This window comes from Anomaloglossus baeobatrachus, chromosome 4, assembly GCF_048569485.1.
Source record: "Anomaloglossus baeobatrachus isolate aAnoBae1 chromosome 4, aAnoBae1.hap1, whole genome shotgun sequence".
In the NCBI taxonomy this organism is placed as follows: Eukaryota; Metazoa; Chordata; class Amphibia; order Anura; family Aromobatidae; genus Anomaloglossus; species Anomaloglossus baeobatrachus.
In genome coordinates, this window is record NC_134356.1 from 468,193,447 (window position 1) to 468,205,661 (window position 12,215).

At 39.3% G+C, this 12,215-nt stretch overlaps 1 protein-coding gene across 2 annotated transcripts in view; it reads left to right on the forward strand.

Annotated features, from left to right (window-relative positions):
• Positions 1-12,215, forward strand: part of APBA2 (amyloid beta precursor protein binding family A member 2) — a 596,113-nt gene that overhangs the window by 496,765 nt on the left and 87,133 nt on the right. For both annotated transcript variants that reach the window (XM_075345685.1, XM_075345686.1), the window contains 2 exons: positions 9,021-9,200; positions 9,278-9,490. In XM_075345685.1, coding sequence (XP_075201800.1) covers positions 9,021-9,200; positions 9,278-9,490 — 393 coding nt within the window. The remainder of the gene's footprint in view (positions 1-9,020; positions 9,201-9,277; positions 9,491-12,215) is intronic.

A 12,215-nucleotide genomic window follows, 5' to 3' on the forward strand; every position in this document is an offset into this window, starting at 1 on the left:
CATGCTTCCTATGACTGCACCACATAATTCACAGCCCATTACCTGCAACCCACTTCACATGACTGGCCTGCTGCACGCTTGACATGACCGCCCACGTCATAGAATAATAGAATGTTAGAGTTAGAAGGGCCCTCCAAGGTCATCTGGACCAACCCCCTGCTCACAGCAGGATTCACTATATCATCCCACACTAATGTCTGTCCAGTCTATTTTTGAAGACTTCCATTGAAGGAGAACTCACTACCTCTGGCCTGCTCCACTCATTAATCATCCTCACTGTCAAAAAGATTTTTCTAATATTTAATCTGTGTCTCCTCACAATCAAATTCATTCCTTTCGTTCTAGCCTTTCATTGTGCAAATGAGAATAGGACTGAATCCTCTACAGTATAACAGCCCTTGAGATACTTGTAGACAGCTATTAAGTCTTCTCTCTGTCTTCTTTTTTTGCAAGTGAAACATTCCTGTAACTATTCCTCATAGGACATGGTTTTCAGATCGATCACCATTCTGGTTGCTCTTCTCAGAACTTGCTCCAATTTGTTGGTCTTTTTTTAAAATGTGGTGCCCAGAACTGAACACAGTATTCTAAATGAGGTCTGACCAAAGAAAAGTAGTGTCAAGCTAGGTACGGGGAAGTACCAAGTGAGCAGCAACAGGTAAGGAAAGGGGACCCCCTGCGTCTAGGAAAGGTGAAACGGTGAAGCCTGACCAAACCTACAGCTGGTCAGGGGTCACCAGCTGTCAGACTGTGGAATGCTCTACCAGAAGAAGTGGCAGACACTATAACAACTTTTAAAAAAGGGCTGGATGATTTCCTCAGTACACACAACATTGTCGGTTATAAATTATTTAGTAATGAGATATATAATTGGTGGAGGAAGGTTGAACTAGATTGACCTAGATCTTTTTTCAACTTATGTAACTATGAGATTGGAAAATAATTTTTTCAATGACAATGAAGTAGAGGTCCTGGATTGGTCCCCAGACCTCAATTCAATTGAACTCTTTTGGGTAGAGTTGAAGAAAAAGCTGTATCGATACCCAAATAAGTCAAACAGTATTCATGAAAAAAAGGGAACATTTAGAAGAGACCTGGGATCAGATTTCGGTTGGGATACGGTTGAATCTGATGGAGAACATGCCCAGAAGGATTTTGGCAGTATTGAAAGCCAAAGGTGGAATTACAAAATACTAATAAAATAACAAAAATGTAAATTTAGAAAAACACACAGGGCCTCTCCAATGTGTAAATCGGTAGAGAAAGGATTAATGTGCCTCTCCTTGGAAAGGCTCACCTGTATTGGATGTTCTAGTCAGTCACAACTTAGTGATGTGCTTTGAAGGGTTGGCTGCTGCGGTATGTGAGACGTCGAATTTAAATAATATAAATACTGGCAGAGCTGAGAATATCACTATTTTTAGTTTACTTCAATTCAAAAATTAAAATTTAGATTTTTAGGAGCAAAAGACTAACAATGCAGAGAGAAGAATCTGCATAACTAATCAAATGCTAAATATTTGCAAGTCAAATTTCTGTATGAGATAGATAGGATCATTGTCTATAAGATGAAGGTAGCCTACCACTTAAAACTGTAGTGGATGGTGAGATTTACATTGTTACCCTTTTGCTCATCTGTGTATGGTACTCCCTGAATAGGAATGTATCAATAGATTATGGAAAAAAAAACATTTCCAGCAGAAAAAAGTTATAGGTTTATTTAAAAACAATTAAAAAAGAAACACATAAAAAAACAATGCGTTTCGGCTGTTTGTCAGCCTTCCTCAGGTGCTGTGTTCTCCATGGATGGAAAGCTTATAGTTGTTATTGAAAAGAAGGGGGGCTATATTTTACACTGACTTACTAATAATCTTTTCTAAATGTTAGAAATGTATTTTTGTACATTTTGAGCTGTTTGGTTATTATTCTCAGTATTACAGATAACAATTAAATAATTGAGATGTAAAAATGTATGTTTTTAATTTATTTGCCCAGTAATTCTGCACACATACTATAGATATTTTCCTAAGAAAAACAAAACTGTATTTTTTCTTTCATAAATAGTCAGGTTTATTAACCCTTTGGATTCACCAGCAGCACTGTAATTGTTCAATAATAAAATTAATCATCAAAAATACAAATAGCCTAATATTGTGTAGACGGTGTATAACTAAAGTAAGACGGAGCACAGAATTGTTATCTCTCCCATTGATGAAAGCTTCCATTAATGGATTTAGTGTTGTCTCTGTCCTTTCACATCAGGATGGTACAGCGTGCTCTAATTCTGATCAAATACCTCCGTTAGATGCACAGTGTTTGAGTCAGCTATAGTTGTGAGATCACTCTGTGCTAAAAGCGTATTCTTAATAAAAGTGGTTCCATTACGACACTCTGTCTCCGGCCTCTGCAATACACCAATTATAGTTTTGTTTTCTCATCATGGATATATTCCCATTGCCTGCAGTCACAAAATGTGTTGTGTGGAGATAATCTCCATACTCCGGGGGACGTATCGGCTTTGCCATAGAAGGAACACATTACATCAATAAGAATAATAAGGGTCGGCCACATTATTTGCAGAATCCTGCAGTCGCTCTGGCTTTCTAGGCTACAGAAGTCTACATGAAGCTCGTGTACATTTTTCTGAGCTTAAAAGAAAAAAACAAATTGATATTGGAATTACAAGAACAAATTAATTTTCTCTCTTTAGGAAACCTTTTTGCACAAAATGCAGTGGTTGGGAGCAAAGCGATAAATCCTAGTACAAACCTTCTAATGCCAGCAGAAGGATATATTTACTTCGTTAAAGAGGTAACCTAAAAAATAGCCTCAGTGGGTGCTTTGGTCTTGTTGAAGTCATTACTATGGCTGATTTAGTACCTTTTGTTTTAGTTTCTGAGGGGACAATGTCACAGGATGACTGTCATGGGGACACTTGCAGGTTGACGCTGTTAATCGGAGTTATGAGTGTAAGGCATCTCACACAACTAGATATAATCTGTTTTATACAGCAGCAGTTATTAAAAATTTACAAGACCATGTACAATACAATTTCCTATGTTGACAAGTTGCCAATCAGACAGCACTCAATGTTATTCAATAGGGCTATACAGATGAGCATTGTATTTATAGACTGAATTTGCCCGTAAAAAAAAAAAATTGCAGCATTGACGAGTTTCCTCTGTGTGTCTGATGAAACCCACTCAATGTTTCCGCAAAAGAAATTGGATTCCATACAAAGCCACTGTAATGCATCTGATTATACTTATTGCAATTCTTTAGCACAGGGATCGGGAACCTTTTTGGCTGAGGGAGCCATGAACGCCACATATTTTAAAATGTATTTCTGTGAGACCCATACTCACCAAGGAGGAGCGGCGTTGGTGGAGCAATTCAGAAGGTCCCAGGAAGAGCAGGGTAGACAATGCTGCGATCATGGAGGAGGGGGTGTCATGGCTCAAGAGAGTCAGTGTGCTGAGGGTCGTTGGGTATCACGGCAGTGGGCGCCATTGATCTGCCAGTGGGCTGCTTTGAATCTCCCGCAGTTGACAAGATCAAGAAAATGGCCACAGTGCGTGTACAGATTGACAAGATTGACTTCAAGAAAATGGCTGCGGAGTCCTATCTGTGCACGCCCCACCTCCGCAACTATTTTCTTGAAGTTGATCTCGTCAACTTCGAGTGGTTCAAAGCAGTCCGCAATCCGCCGGCAGTGCTCACCTCCGCAACACCCCATGAGCCCACAGTATCACCGCCTCTGCACAACCACTGCCACTCCGATACGTCTCACAAACCAGAAATTGGTATTTTTTTATTAAAGATTTATCTGCGAGCCAGATGCAGCCATCAAAAGAGCCACATCTGGCTCGCAAGCCATAGGTTCCCGACCCTGTTTTAGCATAAGAAACTGTATGGAGTCTGTTACATTTTTAATAACTTCTGGTGTATAAAATGGATACCATATGGATAACAAATCAGAAAATTATTCAGATTGTTATTATTATTATTTATTACTATTATAGCACCATTTATTCCATGGCACTTTACATGGGATGGCATTATTATTTATAATAAAAAGCAAGTACCATACTCATAAATACAAGTCACTGACTGGTACAGGAGGAGAGAGGACCCTGCCCGCAAGGGATCACAGTCTACAGGGGTTGGGTGGGTATACAGTAGATGAGGGCAGAGCAGTATAGTGCAATGAGGTCTACTGCAGGTTGTAGGCTTGTTAGAAGAAGTAGGTCTTCATCTTCAGGCTCCTTCTGCAGGTTTCCACAGTAGGTGAGAGTCAGATATTTTGGGGTAGAGGGTTCCAGAGTGTAGGGGATGTATGGGATAAATTTAGTTTGATTGTTGGAAGAGGAGATACTAGGGCAGTAGAAAAGGAGATCTTGTGAGGATCAGAGGTTGCTTGCAGGTAAGTATCGGGAGACTAGGTCACAGATGTATGGAGTAGACAGGTTGCTGATGGCTTTGTAGGTTAGGATTTTGACCTGGAGTCTCTGGGCAATGGGGAGACAGTGAAGGGATTGGCAGAGAGGAGAGTTCAGGTAGTAGCGGGGGAGAAGTTCAATAATCAGGCATCAGAGCTCAAGAAAAATTGGAAGGGTGCAAGAGTGTTAGAAGGGAGGACACTGAGCAGGAGGCTGCAGTAGATGAGGCAGGATATCCAAAATTAGATTTTGCACTGTGTATTATAATTTACAGTTAGGTCCAGAAATATTCAGGACCGTGACTGAATCTTTGAGATTGCATGATATTATTATTATTATTTTTTTTTTTAAATGAAACAACTGAGATGCAATTGAAGTGTAGACTTCAAGGTTTAATTAAAAGGGTTGAGCAAAAATGTCCTGTGAATTGCAACCATTTTTCAACAAAGATTTAAAAACAATTAACATCAAAACAGGAATAATAAAAGACAGGGAGATTCCCAGATTGTGGCAGCGGAAGCAAAATCCAAGATGTCAGTGCATATACAGAAACATTTACATAAATACCACTTAAAATACATTAAAAAGAAGGTACAAAAAGTGCTTTGCAAATGTGCCAAAAATATTAGAATGTATATTAATGGTAGAGGTAAACCGAGTACTAAGCTGTGTTATAATATGAGAAGCCTTCCACAAGGTGAGTATATAAATTAAGAAAAGAGACAAGTGACCTGTGTTCACCAAGGGGGGCTGTCTGCTAGTGGTAGAAAAAAATTGCTGCACTAATATACCTCAATGTACGGATCTGTATTATCCAAGTGGTCGGTGCGTCCGCTGCCGACCCCGACACGTGTTTCGTGACTTCCTCAGGAGGTATATTACTGCAGCGATTTTTTTTCTACCAATATCAGACAGCCCCCCTTGGTGAACACAGGTCACTTGTCTCTTTTCTTAATTTATATACTGACTTTGTGGAAGGCTTCTCATATTATATCACAGCTTATTACTCGGTTTACCTCTACCATTAATATACATTCTAATATTTTTGGCACATTTGCACAGCACTTTTTGTACCTTCTTTTTAATGTATTTTAAGTGATATTTATGTAAAGGTTTCTGTATATGCACTGTCATCTTGGATTTTGCTTCCGCTGCCACAATCTGGGAATCTCCCTGTCTTTTATTATTCCTATTTTGATGTTAATTATTTTTAAATCTATTGGTTTAATAAAATAAATTTTAGATCTCATTTTCTTTGGTCGCTGTTTCTCTCCACGGGTTACATGCCTACACTCGGTGGAAGGATTATTGGATTTTGCATGGTATCATAGTGACTCTTTGCGGAGTTTTTGATTATACATTTTTCTACAAAGCCTCCTCATTTCATAGACTCAAAAGTAATTGAACAAATTTATTTTACCATAAATTAAATGTAATTTTTAAATACTTTGTAGACAATATTTTGCAGGTAATGACTGCCTGAAGTCTGGAAGACTTAATCGTCACCAAACACTGAGTTTCCTCCTTTGTGCAGCTGACTTTGGTTGTTGCTTTTTTGTGGGTCTTCCTGGCTTAAGTTTTGTCTTAAGCATTTGAAATACATGCTCGATGGGGCGTAGACCTTGTGACTGACTCAGCCATTGCAGAATATTCCACTTATTTGCCTTAAATGGACTCTGTCACCAGGTTTTGCCACCCAATCTGAGAGCAGCATAACGTAGGGGCACAGATCCTGATTTCAACAGTGGGTCACTTACTGGGCTGGTTAGTGTAGTTTTTATAAAATCACTGTGTAATTAGCAGAAGATTATCAATAGAGGACTACTTAGTGTGCTGCCAGGTAGTCCAAGATATTCATGAGCTCAGTATAACTCTTCTCTAAATTCGAATAACTACTAGATCTGCTGCAGAGAAAACATTGATTTTATCAAAATTACAGCAAACCGCTCAGTAAGTGACACATCGCTGAAATCAGCGTCTCTGTCTCTACATTATGCTGCTTTGAGATGGAGGAGCAAAACCTGGTGACAGACTCCCTTTAAAAAACTCCTGGTTTGCTTTTGTAGTATGCTTTAGGTCATTGTCCTTCTCTACTGTGAAGTACCATCCAATCATCCTTGCTGCAGTTGGTGGAATCTGAGCAGAAAACAGCCCTGTACACTTCTGAATTTCTCCATCTGCTTCTGTCTTCAGTCACATCATCAATAAACACTAGTGACCCAGGGCCACAGGAAGTCATGCATGCCCGGCCATCACACTGCCTCTACCATGTTTTACAGAGGATGTGGTGTGCTTTGGAACATTATAAGCCTCATTCTGGTTTAGGTTGATCTTAGTGTCGTCTGTCCAAAAAATTATTTTCCAGAACTGGGCCGGCTTCTTTAGATTCTTTTTTGGCTAAGTCTAATCTGGCCTTTGTATTTTTAAGGCTGATCAATGGTTTGCACCATGTGGTGAACCGTCTGTATTTGCTCTCATGAATTCTTCTGTTTACGGCAGACTTAAATATGGAAACATTTACTCCCTGGAGAGTGCTTTTTACTTGGGTAGATGTTGTGAATTGGTTTTTCTTCAGTATGGAAAGGAGTCTGTGCTCATCCAATACTATTCTTTTCTATGTACATCCAATCCTTTTTGAGTTCCCAAGCTCACCAATGCGCTTTTGTTTTGAAAAATATACTAATCTGTTGATTTGGCTATTACTAACATTTTTGCTATCTGTCTGATGGATTTCTTCCTTTTTTCACCCTAGTGGTGGTCTGTTTCTCCTCTATTTAGAACTCCTTTGACAGAATGTTGTGGGTTCACAAAAAGAGCTTTCAGATGCTAATGCCACACCTGGAATCAGCTCCAGACCTTTTACATGCTTAATTGATGAATTAAAGTTTTTGAGATAATTGGCCAGTAACTTTTGGTCTCTTGAAAAAGAGGCACATATATATTAAAGAACCGTGATTCCTAAACTTTTATTTCAATTAGCATGTCAACACTTTCCAAATAATGCTGAGATTCTGCACTTTAAGCCCACATTCATTATATAACTGTATCTTAAATATGCTGTGGTAAATAGCTAAAATGCCAAAACGTGTATCCCTGTCCAAATATTTCTGGACCTAACTGTACATTGTGACAATAATAATGTTAGTGTAACTGATGAGTACTTTTGTCAAGATGGTCTTTCTCAATTGTGAACTGTGCTCCTCTCTCCTTTCTCTTCTGGATGCAGCTGCAGTGGTCTCTGTATTCAGTTCTGACACTTTTTATTTCTCATGGATTTAAGTAGCTCAAACTTACATTGCACAATCGGCACCTAAGTTTTTATGTTGTTGCAAGAAACACATGGACATTAAGGCCCCTTTACACACTGAGACTTTCTAGCGATCCCACCAGCGATCCCAACCTGGCCGGGATCGCTGGAAAGTCTCTGGTGAGCTGTCAAGCAGGCAGATCTGGCCAAAGACGCAGCAGCGATACGGACCTGCAGAATGACCTAGCTGGTCATTGGGGACGTGTCAAAACAGCTATTTGAAAGGGAAGTCGCTAACAAAGTCGTTGTAATGGTGTCAAACACAACGATGCTTGCTGCGCAGCGGGAAACAAAGGACCAAAAAATGTTCCTGAGAGATGTGTAGCGATCAGCAACCTCACAGCGGGGGCCACTTCGCTGATGCATGTCACACACTACAATGTCGCTGGGGAGGTCGCTATTACGTCATAAAACCGGTGACGTTACAGCGATATCGCTAGCGATGTTGCAGTGTGTAAAGGGGCCTTTAGCCACATTGAACAGACTCCAACCCTATCTTTTATATTGAAGTGTCTAATGAGCGTGTTCAAAGGTCTTTGCTAAGAGAGAAGATTTTGGCTGCAGAAAAAAACTCTGCATGTGAACATAGCCTACAATCTGATATGAACAGTAGGTCATTTTCTAATGATAGCTTCCCTTTAACAGAATGTAATAAGGATTAACTCTTTTGTGACAGAAGTGCTTCCTTCTACAAGTATGATAATGTGAACTGCTTAAATGCTAATAACTGCAGCACTAAGACCACTTTTCCCCATCACAATGTGCATACCTATCAAACGACAGCTCAGATTAGTGCTATTGAGTAGTAAAAAAAAGATTCACTATTTTTTTTTATATGTAGCCTTTATACAGTAAAGTTTTGATTTTTTTTTACATATATTTAGATAACCAATATTATCCGGTAGTGATAGTGTAGTAAAGAAAAGTTACTATATGGCGCCACCTTGTGGCTGAAAAATAGTTTATTTCCGATTTTCCCTCTGAAACATACTCTATTACCACATTATTATTCTATTTCACCATTATTGATAAGATATTATATTAAATCGGTCGTGCAACATTCAGAAATCTTGGTTATTTTTTTTAAAAAAACAGCCTCCTTTTTTGCCACATTGGGAAGATATGGAACTGTTTTTGAAAGAAAGCAGCCATGTTTCTTTTCCTAGACAGCCCCTTTAATGAGATTATTATTACAAAACTATATAAAATGGTGTACATGATATCAGCGGGTGATGAAGACTACTAGACCGGACTGTTTCTTCGTTCCTTCACAGGCCCAGCTCATTGCGCAGTCAATTGGCCAAGCTTTCAGTGTTGCTTACCAGGAATTTTTACGAGCCAATGGGATCAACCCAGAAGACCTCAGTCAAAAAGAATATAGTGACATCATTAACACTCAAGAGATGTATAATGATGACCTCATACACTTCTCAAACTCTGAAAACTGCAAGGAGGTAAGTAATACAATGGTATCGCGATTAGGGGCACTTTTTCTGGAATGTTCTGCGAATTCTCATTTGCTTCTTCACAGCTTCAGGTGGAAAAGCTCAAAGGCGAGATATTAGGAGTGGTTATCGTGGAGTCTGGATGGGGCTCAATACTTCCTACTGTGATACTAGCAAATATGATGAATGGGGGTCCAGCTGCCCGATCCGGAAAACTCAGCATTGGCGATCAAATCATGTCTATAAATGGAACAAGCCTGGTTGGCCTTCCCTTAGCAACATGTCAGGGTATAATAAAGGTATGTCACTTGTACAATCTCTCCTATGTGTATTATATGTTTTTTTCTCATATTTTATGGATTCTTCTCTTGTGATCGATCCACTTTGAATCAGACAATACAAACAACAAATGTTCAGTGTGCGCAATGTAACTCTTATTATACTGACAACATAAGTTGGCTATTACTACATTTGTTACCAGGGGTATCCATCTGCAGTCATAACATTTATTAACCTTCTGGTATAACATTAATAATATCACATAGTAATAAAAAAATACAAATATAACAGGTCAAGTGCAATCGAGATGATATGTATATGCAAACTATGTATACTTCCACGTATTCTAGGCTATCCGTAATATATTGTGCTGTTCCAGTCTTCTGACCTCGTCATCTCTTTGAATGAAGCAGAAAGTACACCCAGAGAAGATGGAAGCCTTGATAATATGTCCTGATACATAATATGAGTGAGAAACATGGGCTAACCTTGAATGGCTATTACATATTTCATATAGCCATCTTATAACAATTCTTTCATTTCTATGATGACTTTTCATTGTTATGTAAAGAACGGCATATTATTGTGTTCACCACTGTACGGTGATATAATCACAGTTAGCTTGATTTCCTGAATGTGTGAGCATTTATATTAAACTATTAATATTACTATATTGATGTAGTAGAATAGGCGGCAAAAGAGAAAGTGTTTAATACTGTTACATTTTTTGAGATGCCCCCAAAATTCCAGGGTCAGTTATATAAATTAACTTGTCTAATAAGTCACAGAAAAAAAAAATCTGTTCTAGTTTATGGTTGTATTTTTTTTCTCAAACATGAGGTCTATCGATGAAAAATACTTCCAGATTCACTGCAATTGCTTTTTTGCCTACTTAAACTTACTTGGCTAAAGATACTTTCCCCATATGTTGATTAATACATGAATATATGTATAGTCAATAGTGATGAAGGACTTTATGTCTTTTACATTGCTAAAATCCATACATTATGTATGTACAGAACCAGTGGCGTAACTAGAGTTCATTGGACTTCAAGAGGAACCTCAAGACCCACCTCTTCCAACAAGCCTACAACCTACAATAGCCCTCAGCCCAGTAGACCACTGCGCAACCAGCTCTGTCCTCACCTATTGTACCATCACCCATTCCCTGTAGACTGTGAGCCCTCGCGGGCAGGGTCCTCTCTCCTCCTATACCAGTCTGTCTTGTACTGTTAATGATTGTTGTACGTATACCCTCTTTCACTTGTAAAGCGCCATGGAATAAATGGCGCTATAATAATAAATAATAATAATAATAATAATAATAATTGGACCTTGGATCTTCCTCACCCTTCCATCCCCCTTGTGGTACAGGATAATTACACTGACACTTGGCTCTTAACCTCAGCACCCAGCTTTCCAATACTCCAATATCCCAATATAAAATCTGATATTATAATGCACCCCCATTGTCCTTCATATATTATAATGCACCCCCCCATAGTTATCCATATATTATAATGCACCCCATAGTTATTCATATATTATAATTCACCCCACATAATCCTTCATATCATATAATGCATCTCATAGTGCGCCATGTATTATTGTGCACCCCCATAGCCCTCCATATATTATAATACACTCCCCATGGTCTTCCATATATTATAATACACTCCCCATAGTCCTGCATATAGTTTATTGCACCCCCATAGTCCTCCATATTGTATAATGTAGCCCCCATATAGTATCATGTAGCCCCCATATAGTATTATGTAGCCCCCATATAGTATTATGTAGGCCCCATATAGTATCATGTAGCCCCCATATAGTATTATGTAGCCCCTATAAAGTAATATGCAGCCTTCATATAGTATTATGCAGCCCCCATATACCATTGTGCACCCCACTATACCTTTATGAAGCCCCCATATTCCTCCATATAGTAGCATACAACCCCCATATTGTTTAATGCACCCCCCATTTTCGTCTGTCCACCGTGATTAAATAGGCTGTATCTGGTATTGCAGCTCTACTTCATTCAATAAACAGTTAAAGGGAAGCTCTCAGATCCAATAACACTATTAATCTGCAGATACTGTATATGGTTATTCTGCAGGTTAATAGGGTTATCAAGGTGCCCGGCTGCAATTTTGAAAGTGTAGCACCTGGGAGAAAATGAACTTTAGTTCTTCTGGGAGCTGCTGTTTCTCAGTCATGAAGATGTGCATGGGGCAATTACAGTAACCACTGATAGAACAGAGTGTCAGCTGTATACATGCCTGGCATAAAGTGTGGGTGCACACGATCCGGACACACTGTGTCCTGGATGAAACATGTCTTCTACTGTGGTCACGAGAGTGTTCTCTGCAGGAGTCCAAAAGGTTTCGTGCCGATGATCAGGGTTTGGATCACTGTGGACTTTCGCTCTCTTCTCCCTGCGAAAAAAATCTTGCAACCCCGCAGCATAAATTCACATGTTGCGCTCAGGAAGCCGCACCACATGTCACTTTACGCAGCAGAGAAAAGAAGCACAGTGGGCATGGGTTTTCAATAAATTCCATCCACAGTGCTTGTACTGTACAATGCAGCATTTTAGACGCAGTGAAAACACGCGGTGTCCAAAATGCTACAAACCCTGCTCGTGTGCACTCACCCTTACTGGCAGCTGTCTCTGTACTGATGGTCTGCATGGCTGGCTATCAATCAGTGTCAGGACGTGTTTATAACCGCCACTGTCTGTGC